At 46.7% G+C, this 25441-nt stretch overlaps 1 protein-coding gene across 1 annotated transcript in view; it reads left to right on the forward strand.

Moving 5' to 3' along the window:
• The window catches only part of GIMD1 (GIMAP family P-loop NTPase domain containing 1), a 34379-nt gene extending 9045 nt beyond the window's left edge, over positions 1 to 25334 (forward strand). Inside the window, exon 3 of the mRNA XM_063919217.1 lies at positions 24671 to 25334. Within this exon, the coding sequence (XP_063775287.1) occupies positions 24671 to 24931 (261 nt within the window). The 3' untranslated portion in view covers positions 24932 to 25334. The remainder of the gene's footprint in view (positions 1 to 24670) is intronic.
• Positions 25335 to 25441: the final 107 nt, after the last annotated feature.

Below are 25441 nucleotides of genomic sequence, written 5' to 3' on the forward strand. Positions count from 1 at the left end.
TTCCTCCTTAGACAGGAATGCCAATAGTCCTGCAGGCCATGTCACTGGCAAGTCTGACGAGTCCTCTCCTAACTGGGATTCCTCCGATGGATCCCTGAGTGTAACGCCTACTGCTGCTGGTGCTGCTGTTGTTGCTGCTGGGAGTCTATCGTCATCCCAGAGGGGAAGTCGGAAGACCACTTGTACTACTCCAGTAAGCAATTTACTTTTCAACAGTCCTTTGCGAGGAAGATGAAATATCACAGCAGTCATCCTGTTGCAAAGCGGATAACTCAGGCCTTGACAACTATGTTGGTGTTAGACGTTCGTCCGGTATCCGCCGTTAGTTCACAGGGACTTAGAGAATTGCTTGCTGTAGTGTGTCCCCGGTACCAAATACCATCTAGGTTCCACTTCTTTAGGCAGGCGATACCGAGAATGTACACAGACGTCAGAAAAAGAGTCACCAGTGTCCTAAAAAATGCAGTTGTACCCAATGTCCACTTAACAATGGACATGTGGACAAGTGGTGCAGGGCAGACTAAGGACTATAGGACTGTGACAGCCCACTGGGTAGATTTATTGCCTCCCGCAGCAACAACCGCAGCGGCGGCACCAGTAGCAGCATCTCGCAAACGCCAACTCGTTCCTAGGCAGGCTTACACTTTGTATCGCCACTTTCCATAAGAGGCACACAGCTGACAACCTCTTACGGAAACTGAGGAACATCATCGCAGATTGGCTTACCCCAATTAGACTCTCCTCGGGATTTGTGACATCGGACAACGCCACCAATATTGTGCGTGCATTACATGTGGGCAAATTCCAGCACATCCCATGTTTTGCACATACAATGAATTTGGTGGTGCAGAATTTTTTTTAAAACGACATGGGCGTGCAAGAGATGCTGTCAGTGGCCCGAAGAATTGCTGGCCACTTTCGGCATTCAGCCACCGCATGCCAAAGACTGGAGCACCAGCAAACACTCCTGAACATGCCCTGCCATCAGCTGAAGCAAGAGGTGGTAACGAGGTGGAATTCAACCCTCTATATGCTTCAGAGGATGGAGGAGCAGCAAAAGGCCATTCAAGCCTATACATCTGCCTACGATATAGGCAAAGGACGGTAAATGCACCTGACTCAAGCACAGTGGAGAATGATTTCAACATTGTGCAAGGTTCTACAACCCTTTGAACTTGCCATACGTGAAGTCAGTTCAGACACTGCCAGCCTGAGTCAGGTCATTGCCCTCATCAGGCTTTTACAGAAGCAGTTGAAGAGATTGAAGGAGGAGCTAAAACAGAGCGATTCCGCTAGGCATGCAGGACTTGTGGATGGAGCCCTTCATTCGCTTAACCAGGATTCACGGGTGGGCAATCTGTTGAAATCAGAGCACTAGATTTTGGCCACCGTGCTCGATCCTAGGTTTAAAGCCTACGTTGTATCTCTCTTTCCGGCAGACACAAGTCTGCAGATGTTCAAAGACCTGCTGGTGAGACAACTGTCTAGTCAAGCGGAATGTGACCCGCCTACAGCTCCTCCTTCATTTTCTCCCACCACTGGAGCTGGCAGGAAAAGGATAAAATTTCAAAAACCACCCGCTGGCGGTGATGCAGGGCAGTCAGGAGCGATAGCGGACATCTGATCCGGACTGAAGGACCTGCCAACGATTACTGACATGTCGTCTACTGTCACTGCATATGATTCTGTCACCACTGAAAGAGTGGTGGAGGATTATACGAGTGACCGCATCCAAGTAGGCACGTCAGACAGTCCGTATGTATACTGGCAGGAAAAAGAGGCAATTTGGCGTCCCTTGCACAAACTGGCTTTATTTTACCTAAGTTGCCCCCCCTCCAGTGTGTACTCCGAAAGAGTGTTTAGTGCAGCCGTGTCAGCGATCGGCGTAGGAGGTTACTTCCAGAAAATGTGGAGAAGATGATTTTCATCAAAATGAATTATAAATCAATTCCTCCGTGGAGACATTTACCAGCAATTGCCTCCAGAAAGTACACAGGGACCTGTGATGGTGGATTCCAGTGGGGATGAATTAATACTCTGTGAGGGGGATGTACACAGTGAAAGGGGTGAGGAATCGGATAATGATGAGGAGGTGGACATCTTGCCTCTGTAGAGCCAGTTTGTGCAAGGAGAGATTGATTTATTGATTCTTTTTTTGGTGGGGGCCCAAACCAACCAGTCATTTCAGCCACAGTCGTGTGGCAGACCCTGTCGCTGAAATGATGGGTTTGTTAAAGTGTTTAACAGTGTCCTGTTTATACAACATATGGGAGGGGAGGGCCCAAGGACAATTCCATCTTGCACCTCCTCTTTTTTTTAATTTTTTTATCTTTGCATCATGTGATGTTTGGGGATTATTTTTTTAAGTGCTATCCTGTCTCAGACTGCAGTGCCACTCCTAGATGGGCCAGGTGTTTGTGCCGGCCACTTGGGTCGCTTAGCTTAGTCATCCAGCGACCTCGGTGCAAATTTTAGGACTAAAAATAATATTGTGAGGTGTTCAGAATAGACTGGAAATGAGTGGAAATTATGGTTATTGAGGTTAATAATACTATGGGATCAAAATTACCCCCAAATTATATGATTTAAGCTGTTTTTGAAAAAAAACCCACCCGAATCCAAAACACACCTGAATCCAACAAAAAATTTTAAGGGAGGTTTTGCCAAAACGCGTCCGAATCCAAAACACTGCAGCAGAACCGAATCCCAAAGCAAAACATAAAACCCGAAAAATGTCCGGTGCACATCTCTAACCAAAACACATGACGTCCGATAGCCAATAAGGAGATTTGGGTAAATCCGAGTAAAACCGAACCTGCTCATCTCTACTCTTAACCCATCTTACAAGTCCAGTCTTTATGGCACATGTCTTAAACGAGAAGGATAGCGGAGATCCTCATGAATGACCTGTGAACTTGGAGCAGGAGCACTTGAGATGTCTGTGGACTTTACTGTGTCAGTGTTCACTTCAACATTATCATTGGGCTGGAACAACTCCGGACAGGTCATCTGAACAATCCGCTGTGTCTACTGGTGCGAGTATTGACACCAGAGCTTCTGTAGAAGGTTTTTCTCCATCAAGCGTAGGTGATCCAGTATGGTCACGTAGTTGATCCATTATGGTCACGTAGTTGATCCAGGTGTCTGTGCCACAGTACCACAGGCTCAATTTCCACTATATATGACAGTTGGTCTTTACATTGTTTAACTGTTGCAATTACTCACTTCTGTTCCCTACGATAGTTACAGGCCCACACAGTCTGGCCTACAGACAAAAATAGCATTTTGGTACCACCTGAACTTAGAGACTGCTTTAGTTTCCGATCACTAATCAGTCCATGAATATCCGGCTTGATCAAATCCAGTCGAGATCTGAGGTTCCTGCCATAGCTGGGGTTTGATTCATTGTGGCATGAACCGAATTCCTGTAGGCAAACAAGAAAATGGAGAGCTTGTGTTGTAATGTGCCCATGTCTGTGCGCATGGTGCGGCAAGCTTGTTTTAAAGTTTGTATGAAGCATTCAGCCAGTCCATTTGTAGCCGAGTGATATGGGGTGGAGGTAATATGACGAATTCCGTTTTTCTACAGGAAAGTCTGGAACTCTTCAGCATTAAACTGAAGGCCGTTGTCACTGACCAACTGCTCTGGTACCCCTGTTCTAGCAAAAAGATTCCTCAATACTTCCACCATGCGTGCAGCTGTAGAAGTAACTAAAAACTTCAGGCCATTTGGAACAGGCATCCACCACCATCAGGAACATGGACCCTAGAAATGGTCCTGCAAAGTCCACATGTATCCGCTGCCATGGAGTGGATGGCCACTCCCATGGGTTCACTACGGCTGGCCAGCGGTCGGGCTCCCGGCGACCAGCATACCGGCGCCGGGAGCCTGACCGCCGGCTTACCGACAGCGTGGCGAGCGCAAATGAGCCCCTTGCGGGCTCGCTACGCGCGCCACACTATTTTATTCTCCCTCTATGGGAGTCGTGGACCCCCACGAGGGAAAATAAGTGTCGGTATGCCGGCTGTCGGGCTCCCGGCGCCGGTATACTGAGCGCCGGGAGCCCGACCGCCGGCATACAGAAGACCACCCACTCCCATCAATGCAATGGTGCTGGAGCAGGCATATTTTGAACAGATTGGCACCCGGAACATTCTCTGGCCAGAGCCTCCAACTGTTGATGCAAGCCTGGCCACCATACAAAACTTCTGGTAACTGCCTTCATTTTGACCACGCCCAAATGACCCACATGGAGCTCCTTTAAAACTCTTGCCTGCAGCTTGACAGGCATGATGATCCGCAACCCCCAGAGGAGGCAGCAAGTATCAACTGTCCACTCACGCCTCCGATGAAAGTAAGGGGCCAGCTGCCGACACCCAGGTGCAACCCACCCTTTTTGAGTGGCTGTCAGTACTTGAGCCAGGATAGAGTTCCGAGCAGTCTCACATCTGATCATACTGGCAGCTATGGGAAGACATTCCACTTGTGTCATTGTGAAAACATTCCACAAATCCTCGGTTGTCTGTAGCAATGGGGCAGTCTGTAAACGCAATCTGGACAACCCGTTTGTATTGGCATGTTGTGCAGTCCACTTGAATTCTATAGTATAGCAATGTCCACCTAAGAAACAGGCCCAGTGCTGCATCCTTGCAGGAATACCCTTCTGAGGGTTAAAGATGGACAAAAGCGGTTGATGGTCAGTCACGAGTATGAATTTCTTGCCATATAAATACTGATTGAATCGTTTAACTCCCCAAACCAGGCCTAAGGCTTCTCTGTCAATCTGTGCATAGTTACGTTCAGCCTTGGATAATGCTAGAGATGAAAAAGCTATTGGACGCTCCTGTCCATCTGGCAAAGTATGTGACATGACAGCTCTGTAGACCATAGCCATTTCTGACCCTGCTGGAGCAACTGATGTAATGGATGCAGAACTGTAGCTAAGTTAGGCAAGAATCTGTGGTAATAGTTAATGAACCCTAAGAAGGAGCGAAGCTGGGACATGTCTTTCGGTGGGGGAGCCTTTAGCACAGCTTCCACTTTTTCTTGACATTTGTGTAGACCATTTGCATCAATCGTGTGCCCACAGTATGTGACAGATGCCATGGAGAACTCACACTTGTCTCTTTTGACTCGGAGCCCATATTGTTCAAGCCGCTGCAACACCAGTTTAAGATTTTGGAGGTGTTCTGTATCAGACAAACCTGTCACAATAATGTCATCCAGATAGCACTGGGTACCAGGAACCCCTTGTAACACTTGGTCTATGGCTCGTTGCCAAAGGGCAGGGGCAGATGCAATGCCAAATATCAACCAATAGTACCTGTAAAGTCTTTTGTGTGTGTTTATGGTGAGGAACACCATTAAATCATCCTCTATCTCCATTTGTAGATATGCATCAGCTAGATCAATCTTGCTAAACTTCCGTCCTCCAGCTAGATTTGCAACGATATCTTCAATTTTTGGTAACGGGTAGTAATCTGTTTGCAATACTGGATTTATGGTGACCTTGAAATCCCCACACAGCCGTACTGTGCCATTTTTTTTTTTTTACAATTGGAACTACTGGAGTTGCCCAAGGGGTCCATTCCACCTTGAATATGATTTTCTCATTTTCCAGCCGGTCTAACTCCAGCTCCATCTTCTGTCTGATAGCATACGGTACTGGCCGTGCTTTATGGAACCTGGGAATAGCTCCATCTTTGAGCACTAGCTTCCCTTTTGTGTGTTGGACATTTCCAATGCCTGGATGAAAAACAGCTGTAGCTTGGTTAAGGACTGTTTTCAGGGACAAAGGCAGGGTGTGTGTAATGCTCAGGCTTTTGATGACTGACTAGTCCAATTGAATTTTTCATAGCCATTCCCGACCCCACAATGCTGGGCCGCCTTTTTGAACAATTTATAAGTCCAGAGTTTCCTGCTGGCCATTATACTGTAGTAACACCCCGCATGGAATAATTTTCTCCATAGTATATGTTTTAAGCAGCACTAAAGTTTTGTTTAGTTTAACATTTTTAAAATGACGTTTATACTCTTACTGTGACATTAGAGACTGCTGATCCAGTTCCATTTTAATCGGGTGGCCATTGATTTGTGGAGTGAACCAAATTACTTGCTTGTCACCCCCTTTCACTGCAATCCCTTCCAAACTGCCCAGATAATTGCCGCTGTCTGAGTCCACCTCATGGTCTTTCAAAATATATGTATTTCCTAATCTACTGTCATTCTTTCTCCCGCCAGTGGCCTCAGCCTGATATGCCTGCGACCAGCAAACACGTTTAATATGCCCCTTTTTGTTACATTTCCTACACAGTTCATGCTTGAACCTACAGTCCCTGGATGAATGTGTATCTGCGCGACAGCGGTAGCATACTTCTAATTGGGGACCATGTGCATAAGAGGGTGTTGTGTTTGTTGTTGTTGTCACCATTTTGTGAACTTGTAAAGCAGATTTGCCAGCTATTTGGAGTTCAATAACATCCTTAGCTGCAGTTTCCATAGATAATGCCACTTGTACTGCTTGTGTTTGCACACTCACTTAAAATCCCACACACCAGACGGTCTCTCGGGGCATCATTCAGGCCATCTCCAAACTGACAGTGCTCTGACAGTCTTTTTAATGCTGCCACATATACAGCCACTGATTCCCCCTCTTCTTGGTTACGTTTATGAAATCTGAACCGTTCTGTTATCAAAAGAGGCTTAGGGGACAGGTGTTCTTGTAAAATCTTAATATCTGCATAAGACTAGGTTTCACAGGGGACGTTAGATTGCGGAGCAGACCATAGGCTTTTCCTCTCATTGTACTTAATAGTACTGGTACTTGTTTGTCTACAGCAGACCTGGCCAACCTGTGGCTCTCCAGATGTTGTGAAACTACACATCCCAGCATGCCCTGCCAGTTTTAGTATTCCTTAATAGCAAAACTGTGGCAAAGCATGATGGGACTTGTAGTTTTACAACAGCTGGAGAGCCACAGGTTGGCCAGGCCTGGTCTACAGCAATGTTATTTGCCAGAAAATACTGTTCCAACCTTTTAGTATAGAGGCGCCAGTTATCTTTTTCAATGTCAAAGTCACCTAAGGTGCCTATATTTAGAGTCATGGCAGTGCGTCCTTACCGGTGCTTGCAGCAAAACAGATTGCGCAGTGATTCCTTTACAAACAATGCCACTTCTTTCTGGTCTAACAGATGTGACCTGGGTTTAGAAGCCACTTGTCGCCATTTGTAGTGTATGTGTAAGTGCTCATTGACACAAACAGACATGGAGACCAGGAGCTGAGATTAGCATGATGCTTTCAACTTTACTTGACTGCTAACGAACAAAAAGCAACAGACTTTTGCAGCAAGCTGCACAATAGCACTGAACAACAGACAGTGGTGAAACATGGAACTGCAAGTGTAAAACAGAAATGCACAGCAATGTGAATCTGACATATCCAGATTCCAATATCTAACAGTATATCATTTTTTTTTGTGGTGTAGGCTGGCAGTATGATGTGCAGGACTTTTTCCAGGCTTGTCGGAAATAATTTTTGAAATGATTTGTGTCTAAATCGGCGGCAGCTGCTTACCTATCTGGCCAGTGGGTCTGTCTGCTGGCTCCCTGTCCTCCTGGTGATTGATGGCTGACGGGCAGTGTGGGTTAAGTCCATGGACGGAGCTTATCCCTGGCACTGCTAGTAAACAGCCTGGCTACTATGGACTGCATCAGCTGCAGCCCGTCGAAGCCAGAAAGGGCTGACGTATTAGCAGCCCTTTCTGGAAGAGCTCTATGCTATTGCAGTCCGGATTGGCAGTCCCAGGGAGAGAAAACACCTCCCCTGGGTCTGCCTGTGATTAGCAGGGAGTGCTTCCTATGGGAAGTCACAGCCACTGCTAGTCAATCCTTGCAGGTGGCAGATTTTACTACCTGGATAGAATCCACCACTAGTTTAAATATTTTGACTGCATGTGAGGATATTTAATTTCTTAAGGGACTTGCCTGTGTGCAATGAGTTTTTGAGGCCACAGGCTAGTGTGTAACTGTTCTTGATATTTGTAAAAACTTGGAGATAGGGCACAGACTGTTAAATACAGGGGCACATGTGGGTGTTTAATAATTTTTGGAGTGTTTGTTGCTGTGTACTATTTTAAATACTTGTGGCATAGGTTATTGGATATTTTTCTGTGTATATGGTGGGATGGCAATTGTTGGTATGTAATTATTCTTGGGGACACTGGCTAATATTATGATAGTATACACATACTTGCCTACCTGACCCTCTCCATGAGGGAGAAAATGCTCTGTTCCTGGACTTTCCTGGTAATGTATGATTGCCATCACCTGTGGTGAAACACCTTTCTTATCAATTAACTAGCTCACCACAGGTGATAACAGTCATACATTACCAGAAAGTCCCGGAACAGAGCATTTTCTCCCTCATGGAGAGGGTTAGGTAGGCAAGTATGAGTATACACTAGTGCAGTCATATGTGGGGCAAAAACTATTTGTATGTTGGGCAGACACAATGTAATGAATAATACATTGGGCATAACCTTTGTACAATACACTAGTCCACAGGTTCTCAAACTCGGTCCTCAGGACCCCACACAGTGCATGTTTTGCAGGTCTCCTCACAGAATCACAAGTGACATAATTAACTCCACCTGTGGACCTTTTAAAATGTGTCAGTGAGTAATTAATACACCTGTGCACCTGCTGGGTTACCTGCAAAACATGCACTGTGTGGGGTCCTGAGGACAGAGTTTGAGAACCACTGCACTAGTCCATTGGGCAGTATAGTGTATATTACACAGTGGCATTCCAGCTGCTGTACAACTACATATTCCAATCCTAGCATGTCCTGCCGATGTTTAGCATGTCATAACGGCAAAACAGTGGCAAGGCATGCTGGGATGAGTAGTTCCACAGCATCTGGAGTATCACAGGTTTCTACCCCTGGTATATAAGAGTATCACCAATGATATGCTGGAGTAAGACCCAATTTCCTTAAAAATGTATGTGCTAGCTCATGTTTAAGTACTCAGGGATAAATGCACCACAACAGTATTTTATATTTTGTCAGTTTATTAATCCTAAAATAAGACACTAGGCAGTATCAAAGTTTTTTGTGATTCCAATTTCCTGAGACCTGGTACATCATTATTACACCAATGTACCCTTATGCGGATACAGGCAAGGGCCCCATTATCATCCATATTACCCAGATCTCACTCGCCTAGTAATCCCAATTGTAACCACCAGCTGTCTCTGGGAAGCTAAAGCTCCGTAAGAACAATCTGCAATCATGGAGGCAGTATCGTTATTATAAAACATCCCACATTTCTTGAGTGTGGGATGTGATTGTATACTTGGCTTGTGGAGATTTCTAGATTGCATCACATGGCTGGATGGTGGCAAAGTTCGTTTGCAATCTCATGCAGTGTTATTGGAAAAGACATGCTTTCATGGCAGTACTTACAATATAAAGATACGGTCAGCAGGAAAAAAATTAAACTCATCAAAGATCTACAGTAATCTGCAATCTGGAATTTCCTTTCTTTTACATAATTATACTCTCTGCATGATGTAATAGTTGGCTTTTGATTTGTTTTCCCCCCACTACTATCCCAGATGCTAGGAGTCCATAAGCTGTAAACAATATCAAACAAAAGGATGCAATTTCATAATTGAAGATAAATAACGCATTTCATGACATTCTGTAATGTAAATTGCACCACCTGACTGTGTACGTAGTTAGGAACAGCAAACGCAATGTTCCAGAAGTGTATTAATAGCGATTATTGTTGCTCTAGCACAGGCATTCTTAACCTCGGTCCTCAAGGCACACTTAAGCTAGGTATACGCTATACAATTATCTGTCCAATCTGGTTGGATGAAATGAAAATCTGGTAATATATGGGAGTAGGTAACAATCAACCATTTGATTCCAAGCACTGGAAAATGAACAAAAATGGTCATTCAGATAAATTGGTTAACTAAAACGGATTTTACCAATTTTTCTGAACAACTGTTTTCCAGTGTTTGGGAGCACATGGTCAATTGTCATTTGCTTCCAAACATTACCAGTCTTTCATTCCAACCAGCCAGATAATTGTATAGTATGTACCTAGCTTAACAGTCCAGGTTTTAGTGATATCCATGCTTAAGCACAGGTGACTTAATTAGTACCTCAGTTATTTTGATTTAACCATCTGTGCTGAAGGGTGGATATCACTAAAAATGAAAAAGTTGTCCAGGGTCAACACACACAAAAGCAACTTATACCGCATTACAATTACAAATGTGAAGGCAAAGCAGAAAAATGCATCCAATATCACATTTGGATATATTTTTGCCACTCTACATTGGAATTTGTATGAGCCACAGTTGGGGTCTACCGTGAGCAAACAATTGTACTATTTGCTAGAGCAGTGGTTATCAAACTTCACACAGGTCACATTTTGCAGGTCACCCAGCAGGAGCACAGGTGTACTCATTACTCACTGGCACATTTTAAAAGATCCACAGGTGGAACTAATTATTTCAATTGTGATTCTGGGAGGAGATCTGGAAACATGAACTGTGTGGGGTCCTGAAGACTGAGTTTGAGAACCTGTGTGTCTAAAGAAAGCATTCCCAACCTCGTTCCTCAAGGCACACTAACAGTGCAGGTGTAATTGTTATCAAACCTGTAATATCCCCCCCCCCCCCCCCCCCCCTCAATTGACTAGGACCCAATATAAATTAGCGGAGTTCTGAAATAATGCTTCAAACACACTTAATAAATGGAAAGAATCTATTTGAATTCGACAATCCTAAACTTAAGTTGCATTCCAGTGGACCTTTTAGAAATACAGTCACCGTCCGCCAAGTACTAAGAATGTAGTGCTAAAAATGTGTTGTTTTGGTTTTTAACAATGCAGAAAAAAAGTATGCTTAAAATATTATAAGGTATTTTCATTTTTAGGGAAACGCATATACATTTTTTAACAGCACTTTAACATGTGGTCATGCTCTCCAAAACCTGTGGCATTGTGTACCAGAATTGTGCTGTATTGCGTTTCATAATTTCCACAATTTGTTTAAACATGAGTACCTTCTTGTGGATCATGAAACACGAGTCGTTCTTCATCTTTCTGGATACAATCATGTAATCACATGGTAAAAGCCGTACAGGAGAGTCTGCAGAACACGTGATTGTTTCCTGATTTGTCACCTTGTATGCATTACTTGATATGAGCAAGCATCAGCACTTGCAAGCATCAGAATATGTACCCTTAAATAAAATATGATTTTTACATTTGTTTATAGGGCATTTTGAAGTAAAGCATGTTAGCTCTGCCTAATGTCTCTGCTATGGAGAGTCCTTATTGAATGCAACTCCTTTTTTCATTTTGATGGCATGGAAATAATAAAAGGCAGTTAATAAAGCATGCTTATTTTCCCTTAGCTGTACAGGGGGTGATTCAGGAGGTAGAGGCTTCTGCACATGCATCCTAATGGTTTTTAACCAGGGTACGCAGATCAGGATGTACAATATCGATGCCTGCATCCAACCCACTTAAAATCCAGACAGTCGGCATTCCGACAAACAGGGACTATTCACACTCGTGGGTGTCCACGATACCCATAGAGTGGGAATAGATCCTGTGGCGAGCACAGCTCACCACCGATTTCACAAAGGGGCGTCACTGTGCTCGCCGTTCCCCCACCCCCATACTAAACCCCAGGATCCCGTCATTGGTCTGATGACCGGCGGGGGGTCCCAAGCGCTGGTCACCCATACCGCACCCCGTGATAGGGACAGGGTACCCTTCTTTGGCGAACGTACCGGTGTCAGTGACTGCTTCCAGCAGTCATGTACCGTTGGTCCATAGAGTTGCTCTAATGTCCGATGGTGTTGTCAATGTCCACTCGATAGTGCCTGTTTGTGCGCACATCATCAGAAACACACAGCGTGTGGTGAACATATCAATTGCTAGCACATCAGCCATAGCATTATCATATAGATGCAGTAGCATGCTACTGCCTCCACCTCTGAAACAGGCACACAGCCTCAAGTGCTGACCTGAGCAAAATGGCACTATTTATTGCTTCTTTCCAGACATATAATGACAGAGATGGAACCTTACCAAACCGTATCCACACAAAGTAAATTTATGGTGAGATGCCTGATACTGTATTTATACTCAGTGGGGCTGATGCAGAGATGGCCGCATTGCACCTTAGATCACAGCTGAAATTTGTATTCATTAAAAGAGCTGCAATTGTGACATTATGCAATCCAGCAGCCATTTTAAGATGTGAGCCAGTTGACAACTGCAGCACATGTGCCTGGCATGCATCATATACACTGCATCCCACTTGCACCCAAGTTATTCACCATTTATTTTATTTACAACAATTAAACAGCTAATGCAGCAGAAATAACTCACAGTCTAGAGTACATAAAACATGGACACAAAAAATAAGATTTTACTCACCGGTAAATCTATTTCTCGTAGTCCGTAGTGGATGCTGGGAACTCCGTAAGCACCATGGGGAATAGACGGCTCCGCAGGAGACTGGGCACATCTAAAGAAAGATTTAGGACTATCTGGTGTGCACTGGCTCCTCCCCCTATGACCCTCCTCCAAGCCTCAGTTAGGACACTGCCCGGAAGAGCTGACACAATAAGGAAGGATTTTGAATCCCGGGTAAGACTCATACCAGCCACACCAATCACACCATATAACTCGTGATAGGAACCCCGGTTAACAGTATGATAACAAATGGAGCCTCTGGACAGATGGCTTGCCATAACAACCCGATATTTGTAACAACAACTTTGTACAAGTATTGCAGACAATCCGCACTTGGGATGGGCGCCCAGCATACACTACGGACTACGAGAAATAGATTTACCGGTGAGTAAAATCTTATTTTCTCCGACGTCCTAGTGGATGCTGGGAACTCCGTAAGGACCATGGGGATTATACCAAAGCTCCCAAACGGGCGGGGGAGTGCGGATGACTCTGCAGCACCGAATGAGAGAACTCAAGGTCCTCCACAGCCAGGGTATCAATTTTTTAGAATTTTGCAAACGTGTTTGCCCCTGACCAAGTAGCAGCTCGGCCAAGTTGTAAAGCCGAGACCCCTCGGGCAGCCGCCCAAGATGAGCCCACCTTCCTTGTGGAATGGGCTTTTACAGATTTAGGCTGCGGTAGTCCACCGCAGAATGCGCAAGCTGAATAGTGCTACAAATCCAGCGCGTTATAGTCTGCTTAGAAGCAGGAGCACCCAGCTTGTTGGGTGCATCCAGGATAAACAGCGAGTCAGTTTTCCTGACTCCAGCCGTCCTGGAAATATAAATTTTCAGGGCCCTGACTACGTCCAGTAACTTGGAATCCTCCAAGTCCCTAGTAGCCGCAGGCACCACAATAGGTTGGTTCAAGTGAAAGACTGATACCACCTTCGGGAGAAAGTGAGGACGAGTCCTCAACTCTGCCCTATCCATATGGAAAGTCAGGTAAGGGCTTTTTCATGACAAAGCCGCCAATTCTGACACATGCCTGGCCGAAGCCAGAGCCAACACATGACCACTTTTCATGTGAGATATTTCAAATCCACGGTTTTAAGTGGCTCAAAACAATGTGATTCCAGGAACTCCGAAACCACATTGGGATCCCAAGGTGCCACTGGGGCACAAAAAGGGGCTGAATATGCAGCACTCCCTTACAACGTCTGAACTTCAGGCTGACATCCTTCCTGGCTTTGATCAGGATAAGAATGACTTCCTCCGGAATGCCTTTTTCACTCAGGATCCGGCGTTCAACCGCCATGCCGTCAACGCAGCCGCGGTAAGTCTTTTAACAGACAGGGCCCCTGCTGCCGCAGATCCTGTCTGAGTGGCAGAGGCCATGGGTCCTCTGAGATCATGTCTTGAAGTTCCTGGTACCAAGCCCTTCTTGGCCAATCCGGAACAATGAGTATAGTTCTTACTCCTCTTTTTCTTATTATCCTCAGAACCTTGGGTATGAGAGGGAGAGGAGGGAACACATAAACCGACTGGTACACCCGTGGTGTCACTAGAGCGTCCACAGCGATCGCCTGAGGTTCTCTTGACCTGGCGCAATATCTTTTTATTGAGGCGGGACGCCATCATGTCCACCTGTGGTCTTTTCCAACGGTTTACCAGCATTTGGAAGACTTCTGGATGAAGTCCCTATTCTCCCGGGTGGAGTCTGCTGCGGAAGGCTGCTTCCCAGTCGTCCACTCCCGGAATGAACACTGCTGCCAGTGCTACCACATGATTTTCCGCCCAACGGGGAATCCTTGTGTCTTCTGCCATTGCCCTCCTGCTTCTTGTGCCGCCCTGCCTGTTTACATGGGCGAGCACCGTGATGTTGTCTGATTGGATCAGTACGGCTGGTTTTGAAGCAGGGCCTTGTTTGGGTTAGGGCCTTGTAAATGGCTCTTAGCTCCAGAAAATTTATGTGAAGTGAAATCTCCTGTTTGGACCACAGTCCTTGGAATTTCACTCCCTGTGTGACTGCACCCCAGCCCCGAAGGCTGGCATCCGTGGTCACCAGGACCCAGTCCTGTATTCCGAATCTGCGGCTCTCTTGTAGATGAGCCCTCTGCAGCCACCACCGCAGCTACACCCTGGTTCTTGCCGACCGGGTTATCTGGAGATGGGACCCGGACCATCTGTCCAACAGGTCCCACTGGAAATTCCTTGCGTGGAACTTTCCTAATGGAATTGCTTCGTACGAAGCTACCATTTTTCCCAGGACTCGTGTGCATTGATGTACCGACACCTGTCCCGGTCTTAGGAGGTTTCTGACTAGAGATGACAACTCCTCGGCTTTTTCCATTGGAAGAAACACTTTTTTCTGGTCTGTTTCCAGAATCATTCCCAGGAACAGAAGACGTGTCGTCGGGACCAGCTGTGACTTTGGAATTGAGAATCCAGCCCTGCTGTTGCAGCACTTCCCGAGAAAGTGCTACCCCCTTACCAACTGTTCCTTGGAGCTCGCCTTTATCAGGAGATCGTCCAAGTACGGGATAATTAAACTCCCTTCTTGCGAAGGAGTATCATCATTTCGGTCATTACCCTGGTAAAGACCCTCGGTGCCGTGGATAATCCAAACGGCAGCGTCTGGAACTGATAGTGACAGTCCTGTACCACAACCTTGAGGTACTCCTGGTGAGGAGGGCAAATGGGGACATGCAGGTAAGTATCCTTGATGTCCAGAGAGACCCTGTAATCCCCCTCGTCCAGGTTCGCAATAATCGCCCTGAGCGATTCCATCTTGAACTTGAATCTTTTGTTATATGTGTTCAAGGATTTTAAATTTAAGATGGGTCTCACCGAACCGTCCGGTTTCGGTACCACAAACATTGTGGAAAAGTAACCCTTTTCCCGTTGAAGGAGGGGTACCTTGATAATCACTTGCTGTGAATACAGTTTTTTGGATAGCCACCAACACTGCCTCCCTGGCAGAGGGAGTTGCCGGTAAGGCAGATTTTAGGAAACGGCGGGGGGGAGACATCTCGAATTTCAGCCTGTACCCCTGAGACACTGTTTGAAGAACCCAGGGATCCACCTGTGAGAGAGCCCACTGTGCGCTGAATTTCTGAGAGGGGCCCCCACCGTACCCGGGTCCGCCTGAGCAGCCCCAGCGTCATGCTGTGGACTTACCGGACGCAGGGGAGGACTTCTGCTCTTGGGAACTAGCTGTGTGCTGCAGCTTTTTCCCTCTACCTTTTCCTCTTGGCAGAAAAGATGAGCCTCTAGTCCTCTACTTTTCTGGGGCCAAAGGGACTGTACCTGATAATACAGTGCTTACTTTTGCTGTGGGGTAGCTTGTGGCAAAAGTTTTGATTTCCCAGCCGTAGCTGTGGAAACGAGGTCTGAAAGACCATCCCCAAACAGTTCCACCCCCTTATAGGGCAAACTGCCATGTGCCGTTTTGAATCGGCATCGCCCGACCATTGCCGAGTCCATAACCCCCGTCTGGCGGCAATGGTTTTACATATCGCTTATTAGTGATGCCAGTCTGCAAATATCCCTCTGTGCATCACACATGTATAAGACAGCGTCTTTTATATGCTCTATTTTCAGCAAAATATTGTCCCTATCCATGGTTTCAATATTATCCGACAGGGAATCTGACCACGCAGCTGCCGCACTGCACATCCATGCCGAGGCAATAGCAGGTCTCAATATAATGCCCGTGTGTGTGTATATAGCTTTAAGGATAGTTTTCTGCTTTCTATCAGCAGGTACTTCAGGGCGGCCGTATCCGGAGACGGTAGTGCCACCTTTTTTAATAAGCGTGTAACCGCTTTTTCTACCCTAGGGGGTATTTCCCAACGTGACCTATCCTCTGGCGGAAAAGGGTACGCTGCTTAGAAATTATCAATTTCTTATCGGGGGAAGTCCACGCTTCCTCACACACCTCATATCAATTTCTCAGATGCAGGAAAACTACTGGTAGTTTTCTGTCACCAAACATAATACCCTTTTTTGTGGTACCTGGGGTATTATCAGAAATGTGTAATACATTTTTCATTGCCTCAATCATGTAACAGGTGGCCCTATTGGAAGGTACACTAGTCTCATCGTCGTCGACACTGGAGTCGGTATCCGTGTCAACATCTGTGTCTGCCATCTGAGGTAGCGGGCGTTTTAGAGCCCCTGATGACATTTGAGACGCTTGGACAGGCACAAGCTGAGCAGCCGGCTGTCCTATGTCGTCAAACCTTTTATGTAAGGAGTTGACACTGTCACGTAATTCCTTCCATAAGTCCATCCACACCGGTGTCGACCCCGCAAGGGGGTGACATCCCATTTACAGGCATTTGCTCCGCCTCCACATCATTATCCTCATCATACATGTCGACACAGCAGTAACGACACACAGCACACACACAGGGAATGCTCTGACAGAGGACAGGACCCCACAAAGCCCTTTGGGGAGACAGAGGGAGAGTATGCCAGCACACACCAGAGCGCTATATATCACAGGGATATCACTATACAGAGTGTTTTTCCCTTATAGCTGCATAATATATTTATACTGCGCCTAATTTGTGCCCCCCCTCTCTTTTTAACCCTTTTCTGTAGTGCAGGACTGCAGGGGAGAGCCAGGGAGCGATCCCTCCAGCGGGGCTGTGAGGGAAAATGGCGCCAGTGTGCTGAGGGAGATGGCTCCGCCCCTTTTTTGGCGGGCTTTCTCCCGCTATTGTAAAAGTTCTGGCAGGGGTTAATAAACACCTATATAGCCCCTGGGGCTATATATGGTGTCAGTTCGCCAGCCAAGGTGTTAATATTGCTGCTCAGGGCGCCCCCCCCCCCCAGCGCCCTGCACCCATCAGTGACCGCAGTGTGTGGTGTGCATGAGGAGCAATGGCGCACAGCTGCAGTGCTGTGCGCTACCTTGGAGAAGACAGAAGTCTTCAGCCGCCGATTTTCCGGACCACCTTCTTGCTTCTGGCTCTGTAAGGGGGACGGCGGCGCGGCTCCGGGAACGGACGACGAGGTCGGTTCCTGTGTTCGATCCCTCTGGAGCTAATGGTGTCCAGTAGCCTAAGAAGCCCAAGCTACCACCACTTAGGTAGGTTCGCTTCTTCTCCCCTTAGTCCCTCGGTGCAGTGAGCCTGTTGCCAGCAGGTCTCACTGAAAATAAAAAACCTAACATATACTTTCTTCCTAGGAGCTCAGGAGAGCCCCTAGTGTGCATCCAGCTCAGCCGGGCACAGAAATCTAACTGAGGCTTGGAGGAGGGTCATAGGGGGAGAAGCCAGTGCACACCAGATAGTCCTAAATCTTTCTTTAGATGTGCCCAGTCTCCTGCGGAGCCGTCTATTCCCCATGGTCCTTACGGAGTTCCCAGCATCCACTAGGACGTCAGAGAAAATAGGATATTGGTTACCTACCGGTAAATCCTTTTCTTGTAGTCCGTAGTGAATGCTGGGGTCCACATTAGTACCATGAGGTATAGACGGATCCACCAGGAGCCATTAGCACTTTCAGAGTTAGAGTGTGGGTTGGCTGCTCCCTCTATGCCCCTCCTACCAGACTCAGTCTAGAAACTGTGCCCGAGGAGACAGACATCTTCGAGAGGATTATACACAGATAGTGTCAAGATTCACACCAGCTCACACATACAAGACACATCAAGCTAACTAGCTTGAAACTCAGCAACCGCTGAAACATTACTTACCAAGAAACAATGCAGTACTAAACTAAAACGAAGTTGTACTGAACCAAATAACGATAGCAGGAAAACGAAGCGCTGGACAGGTGCCCAGCATCCTCTACGGACTACGAGAAAAGGATTTACCGGTAAGTAACCAAAATCCTATTTTCTCTTACATCATAGAGGATGCTGGGGTCCACATTAGTACCATGGGGATGTACCAAAGCTCCCAGAACGGGAGGGACAACGCGGGGGCTCCTGCAGAACAGATAGATCAAACTTCAGGTCCTCAGAGGCCAAAGTATCGAACTTGTAGAACTTTGCAAACGTATTCGACCCAGACCAAGTTGCTGCTCGGCAAAGTTGTAACTCCGAGACACCCCGGGCAGCCGACCAGGAAGACCCCACCTTACGAGTAGAGTGGGCCTTAAGAGATGTAGGACACGGCAACCCCGCCGTAGAATACGCATGCTGGATAAAGAACCTGATCCAGTGAGAGATCATCTGCTTAGAAGCAGGACACCCCATTTTCTTGGGATCATACAGGACAAACAGTGAGTCCGACTTCCTGTGACGAGCAGTCCTCCTCACATAGATTTTTAGAGCCCTTACAACATCTAAGGACTTTGATGAAATTGAGGAGTCAGTTGCAACTGGCACCACAATAGGTTGGTTGATATGAAATGCCGACACAACCTTTGGAAGAAACTGCTGACGTGTCCGAAGCTCAGCTATATCTTCATGGAAGATCAAGCATGGGCTTCTACATGACAAAGCCCCCAACTCCGACACACGTCTAGCAGAAGCTAAAGCCAACAAAGTGACAGCCTTCCACGTGAGAAACTTGACCTCAACCTCCTGTAGAGGCTCAAACCAGGAACTGCAACACCACGTTAAAATCCCAGGGCGCCGTAGGTGGTACAAAGGGAGGTTGGATGTGCAGAACTCCCTTCAAAAAAGTCTGAACCTCAGGGAGGGCAGCCAACTGTTTCTGTAAGAAAATGGATAGGGCCAAAATTTGGACCTTTATGGGTCACAACCTCAGGCCCATATCCACACCTGCTTGCAGGAAGAGGAGAAAGCATCCCAGTTGAAACTCCACTGTAGGAAACTTCTAGGACACCAAGAAACATATTTTTTCCAAATACGATGGTAATGACCTTCTTCGGAATCCACTTCCGAGCAAGTATCGGGCGCTCAACTTCCATGCCGTCAAACGTAGCCGCAGTAAGTCTTGATAGGCGAACGGCCCCTGCTGCAGCAGGTCCTCCCGAAGAGGAAGAGACCTCGGCTCTTCCTGTAAGAGATTCAGAAGGTCCGCGTACCAAGCCCACCTTGGCCAGTCTGGAGCAATGAGGATTGCCAGAACCTTTGTTCTTCTTACCATTTGAAGAACTTTTGGTATCAGAGGAAGTGGAGGGAACACATGCACTGACGTAAACACCCACGGTGTTACCAGTGCGCCCACAGCCACTGCCTGTGGGTCTCTCGACCTGGAACAGTACCTCCGCAGCTTCTTGTTGAGGTCGGAGGCCATCATGTCTTTGTGAGGAACCCCCCACCAACCGGTTACCTCCTCGAACACCTCCGGATGGAGGCCCCACTCTCCTGGATGGAGATAGTGTCTGCTGAGCAAGTCCGCTTCCCAGTTGTCTACTCCCGGAATAAAGAATGCTGACAGCGCCAACGCGTGTTTTTCTGCCCAGAGGATGATTCTTGTTACCTCTGACATTGCAGCTCTGCTCTTTGTTCTGCCCTGTTGGTTGATGTAAGCCACTGTCATTACATTGTCCGACTGCACTTGAATGGCTCGATTTCTTAGAAGATGGCCAGCTTGGAGAAGACCGTTGTAGACGGCTCTTAGTTCTAGAATGTTTATCGGCAGGCCGGCTTCCAGACTTGACCACCTTCCTTGGAAGGTCTCCCCTTGAGTGACTTGCATCCGTGGTTAGAAGGATCCAGTCCTGAATCCCGAACCTGCGGCCCTCCAGAAGGTGAGGTAGTTGCAAAAACCAGAGGAGTGAAATCCTGGCCCTTGGTGACAGACGTATCCTCTGGTGCATATGTAGATGGGATCCCGACCACTTGTCCGGGAGATCCAGTTGGAAAGACCGAGCATGAAACCTCCCGTACTGTAGAGCCTCATTAGAGGCCACCATCTTTCCCAGAAGGCGAATGCACTGATGAACCGACATCCGGGCTGGCTTCAGGACATCCCGGACCATTGTTTGTATCACCAACGCTTTTTCCTCTGGAAGAAACACCCTCTGCACTTCCGTGGCGAGGATCATTCCCAGAAAGGACAACCAGGAGCCAAATTTGATTTTGGAAGATTCAGGATCCAACCGTGTTCCCTGAGCAGGTGGGTCGTGAGAAGGATGTTCTGTAACAGCTTCTCCTTGGATGATGCCTTTATCAGCAGATCGTCCAGATATGGAATTATGTTCACCCCCTGTCTGCGGAGGAGAACCATCATTTCTGCCATCACCTTGGTGAATACCCTCGGTACTGTGGAGAGGGCCAAATGGCAGAGCCTGGAACTGATAGTGACAGTCCAACAGTGCGAATCGGAGATAAGCCTGATGCGGCAGCCAAATCGGAATGTGGAGGTACGCATCCTTGGTATCCAGGGATACCAGGAATTCCCCCTCTTCCAGACCTGATATTACCGCTCTTAGAGACTCCACTTTGAACTTGGAACTCCTTCAGAAAGGGATTTAGCGATTTTAGGTTCAGAATGGGCCTGACCGAACCATCCGGTTTCGGTACCATGAAAAGGTTTGAATAGTAACCTTTGTTTTGCATATGAGGAGGGACCGGTACAATAACCTGTGCCTCCGCCAACTTCTGGACGGCTGCCTGCAGGACAGCCCTGTCTGCCAGCAAAGCTGGCAAGCATGATTTGAAGAATCGGTGAGGAGGGAGATTTTGAAATTCCAGCCTGTACCCCTGGGACACGATATCTTGCACCCAGGGATCCAGGCCGGATGACACCCAGACGTGACAGAAATGCCTGAGCCTCACTCCCACCGGTCCCACCTCAAGGGCGTGCAGTCCACCGTCATGCTGAGGACTTCGTCGTACCTGAAGCAGGTTTATGTTCCTGGGAACCCGCAGCAGCAGGTTTCTTGGATTTGGGCCGACCTCCCCTAAAGAAGGTGACACAGTGAAGAAAAGGGTTTCTTCGTAGCAGGTGCAGCTGTGGGAAGAAAAGGGTTTCTTCGTAGCAGGTGCAGCTGAGGGAAGAAAAGATGACTTACCCGCGTAGCCGTGGAGATCCACACATCTAACGCTTCCCCAAAGAGAGTAGGGTAGGGTCTCCACACTTCTCCTGGATTCCGCATCAGCAGACCACTGGCGCAGTCACAGTCCTCGACGAGCAGAGACAGACATGGAAGAAATTCCTGCAGCCATGGAACCCAGGTCTTTCATGGATTCTAACAGAAATTCTGCCATATCCTGAATGTTACGCAAAAACAATTCAACATCAGATTTATCCATAGTATCCAAATCTTCAAGTAACGTGCCTGACCACTTTACTATAGCTTTGGCAATCCAAGCACTGGCAATAGTGGGACGTATTATAGCCCCTGAAGCCGTGTACATGGATTTGAGCGTATTATCAATTTTACGATCAGCCGGCTCTTTCAAGGCGGTGGAACCTGGAACAGGTAAAACCACCTTTTTTGAGAGTCTGGATACAGACGCGTCAACAATGGTCGGGTTTTCCCATTTTTTCCTATCCTCCACAGGGAATTGGAAACGCCACCTGGACCCTTTTAGGGATCTGGAATTTTTTCTCAGGGTTTTTCCAAGCTTTTTCAAAAATAGCATTTAATTATTTTTGACGCAGGAAAGGTTAGCGAGGCCTTCTTATTTTCAGTGAAGTAAGCCTCCTCAACCTGCTCAGGTGTTGTATCAGCAATATTCAACACATCCCTAATGGCCTCTATCATCAACTGCACCCCTTTTGCAAGAGATGCTGCCCCCCTCAACACATCCCCTTCACCGTCCTCAGTGTCAGAATCGGTATCCGTGTCATCTTGCATAATCTGGGCAAGAGCACGTTTTTGGGAATATACAGCGGGGGGGCCCTGAGGTAACAGAACTGGGCCAGACTGCCATAGAGCTCTGTAAAGCCTGAGTTGCAGATTCATTTTGTGCAACTCTAGTAGAAATCTGAGAAATCATAGATTTGATAGAGGATAACCACTCAGGCTCCCTTGCTGGTATCTGTGCTAAAACAGTGCAATCCTGATTACATGGAATGGGATCATCCTGAGAGGACATATCCTCTGCAGCATATGACACAGAGTCCCTGGACATAGCAATGGAGACAACAGACACTCCACACACACACACAGGGGAGGACAGACAGTGTTTCATCCCCAAGAATGGCAAGAGAGACACAGAGATTGGAGCCAACCCACACACAGCGCTTTTTAGATAAAAAGGGAGACCCCCCACCAGCGCTGACTGTGCACCTTAATAGGTTACTCAGCCTGTATACAGCCTCCCCCCCCTGGTACCGTGAGAGATAGCTGAAGTTGCTCTGGAGGGATTTGCTCTTCACTTGCAGCATTGTGCAGGCAGGAAAATGGCGCTGAACGCTGCTGGGTCTGCTCTGAGAAGCTCCGCCCCCAAAATGGTGCTGTCTTCCCGCTCTTCAGAAGATTATACTGGCCTGAGGAATTATGCTGGCAGTGATTCAGGGACCCTGACAGGCTGAAAGGTCAGTGTAGGGTGTAGGCGCTGGCTCAGGGCGCCCCTCACAGCGCCGCACTATGTACTGCTGAGCCCTGGTAATGCGCTCCATACTCTGTTGCCGCCATCTTCACACCGGCCCCCCGCTTGCTAGGGGGGTCTGTGACTCACTCGCCACCAATCTTCTGGCTCTGTAAGGGGGTGGCGGCATGCTGCTGGGGTGAGCGATCCCCTGTGGCGGGGAACAATCGATCCCCTCAGGAGCTCAGTGTCCTGTCAGCAGAGATAGTGGCTCAGACCCCGCAGGGTGGACACTACTCACCCCCTTAGTCCCACGAAGCAGGGAGGCTGTTGCCAGCAGCCTCCCTGTAAAATAATAATCTCTAAAAAAAACTTTTTCTAAAGATGCTCTGTAGAGCTCCCCTAGCTGTGACCGGCTCCTCCGGGCACATTTTCTAAACGGAGTCTGGTAGGAGGGGCATAGAGGGAGGAGCCAGCCCACACTCTCAAACTCTTAAAGTGCCAATGGTTCCTGGTGGACCCGTCTATACCCCATGGTACTAATGTGGACCCCAGCATCCTCTAGGACGTAAGAGAAACAAAAGATATGCCTGAATGAAAAAAAGATCATCACTCATTTGGGCCGATTCAATTGTTTTGGGCGTAAAAAAGTCCCGTCTAAACAAGACTTTATTTAGACGCCCAAACAATCGTCACAATTCAACTGTATTTGGGTGCCCATGTACATCGTTTATGTCACGTCCAAACAGAACAGGTTTAGACGCCTAAAGTGTCTAAACCCCCTGCTTTGGGTGTCCAAACTCCTATTTGGACAACCAAAGTGTAGCTTTTCCGAACATTTTTTCAGCCTCACCCGTGGGTCCTGGACGTCTAAACGGAGCAACAATTGATTTGCTCCGTTTTGTACCTCCTGGTGGTAGTTGCGGGGTAAAACAATTGAATCTGCCCCATTGTCAGTGGAGTATTAACAAAAAAAAACCCACCAATATTTGCTAGTGCTGGGGACTATCACACCATCTGCTGCTATAGGCACCTGCTCCTACCCATTCACAAATTATAGGCTTTTCTCTGGCATTTTTGGGGAAATATATGAAGATGTCCTTTGTTTCAGCAATGCAGGATGTCTTAGTGCTGCAATGTATGAAAGAGGGTAATTCACCCCACACCAGTGATCTTATTTCCATCTGTATCACATTAGCATGGTGCTGATGCAATATGTTAAGTTAGTAAATGGGGCCATTCCACATGCGAAAGACTTATGAAAAACCACGAGAGCAAAGTTTAATAAGACTACGCATATGCGGCCCATAGAGGAGCATACCGACATGGCATCATGTCAGTAAGTCAGCATAACGCAATCCTCAGATGCCGTGCTACTGTATATCACAATCGAAGAAAAGCTCAGGTTTCCATTCTTCATATGCTGCCATCAAGTTTCTATTAAATTAGGTGACCTTAGAACAGTGTGGTGCTCTAGAACACCTAATATGAGGCTACAGTGCTGACTTGCAGTGCTATCTATCCAAGTTTATTCAAACAGGTATAAAACAGAGCTACAGCTAATGCAACACAGAGATACTGCTTATTGTATGAGAAACAGATGGACCACTTACATGTGCAAGAGTAAACACAGATCATATAGTAAAATGTGTTTCTATATGTAAAAAGCCAACATCGTCTATGTGACTGCAGTGCAGGATTAATTCTGTGCACAATCTACGGTTTCTCAATGAAATGGTAAAGCATAAACTAAAGTAATTGTTTTATCTGCAGGATCTTCTCGGTGCTGACTGGAAGTATTTCACCTCCGTCATATTTACTCATGGAGATGTGATGAAAGAAGGCAGATTTACAGAAGAGGAATTTCTTCGAATGGCTCCTAAATGTCTGTCAGGTCTCCTGGAAAAGGTGCATGGCCGATATATTTTTAGAGACCCTACAGATAAAACACTGCATGAGGAAAGAACGATATTATCCAATCATATTTTGCACTTTGTAAGACAGAACAGTTACCAGACATTACAGTTTAACTAGCACTTACCTCCTGAGACTTGCTGATCTGTTACTAGGAGCAGCATGGACGGAAATCACAACATGGAATGAAATCGCATATTAAACAGTGGCATTTTTAATGACTTTTACTATAGGGTTTTCTTGCAATTTATAAAACTGTATACACTAGGTGAGTTTACTGTGTTGTCATTATTTATGCTGTATAGGTTAAATAAGCAGAAAGACTAGCTTGGCAAACTCTGGTATCCTTTACTGTGTTTTTTTATTTACAGAGGATTAGATGATTTAGGATACTGATACCTTATTTACTAGCGAATGTAGTGCTTGTATCAATAAATGCTTTACAGTACTGTACATATACTGTATGTCATGGACCTGGTGTGATAATTTCAGCATTTTATTTTGAAACCAAATAAAAATGTGTCACCCCGCATAATACATATTTCTTTTACAATTATTTTTCATTCATTTTTCTATTGAAAAATTAAATCTTTTAGAAAGTAATTTAATATATAACTCTAGTTCCACTTC

Source organism: Pseudophryne corroboree, chromosome 1 (assembly GCF_028390025.1).
Source record: "Pseudophryne corroboree isolate aPseCor3 chromosome 1, aPseCor3.hap2, whole genome shotgun sequence".
Taxonomy (NCBI): domain Eukaryota; kingdom Metazoa; phylum Chordata; class Amphibia; order Anura; family Myobatrachidae; genus Pseudophryne; species Pseudophryne corroboree.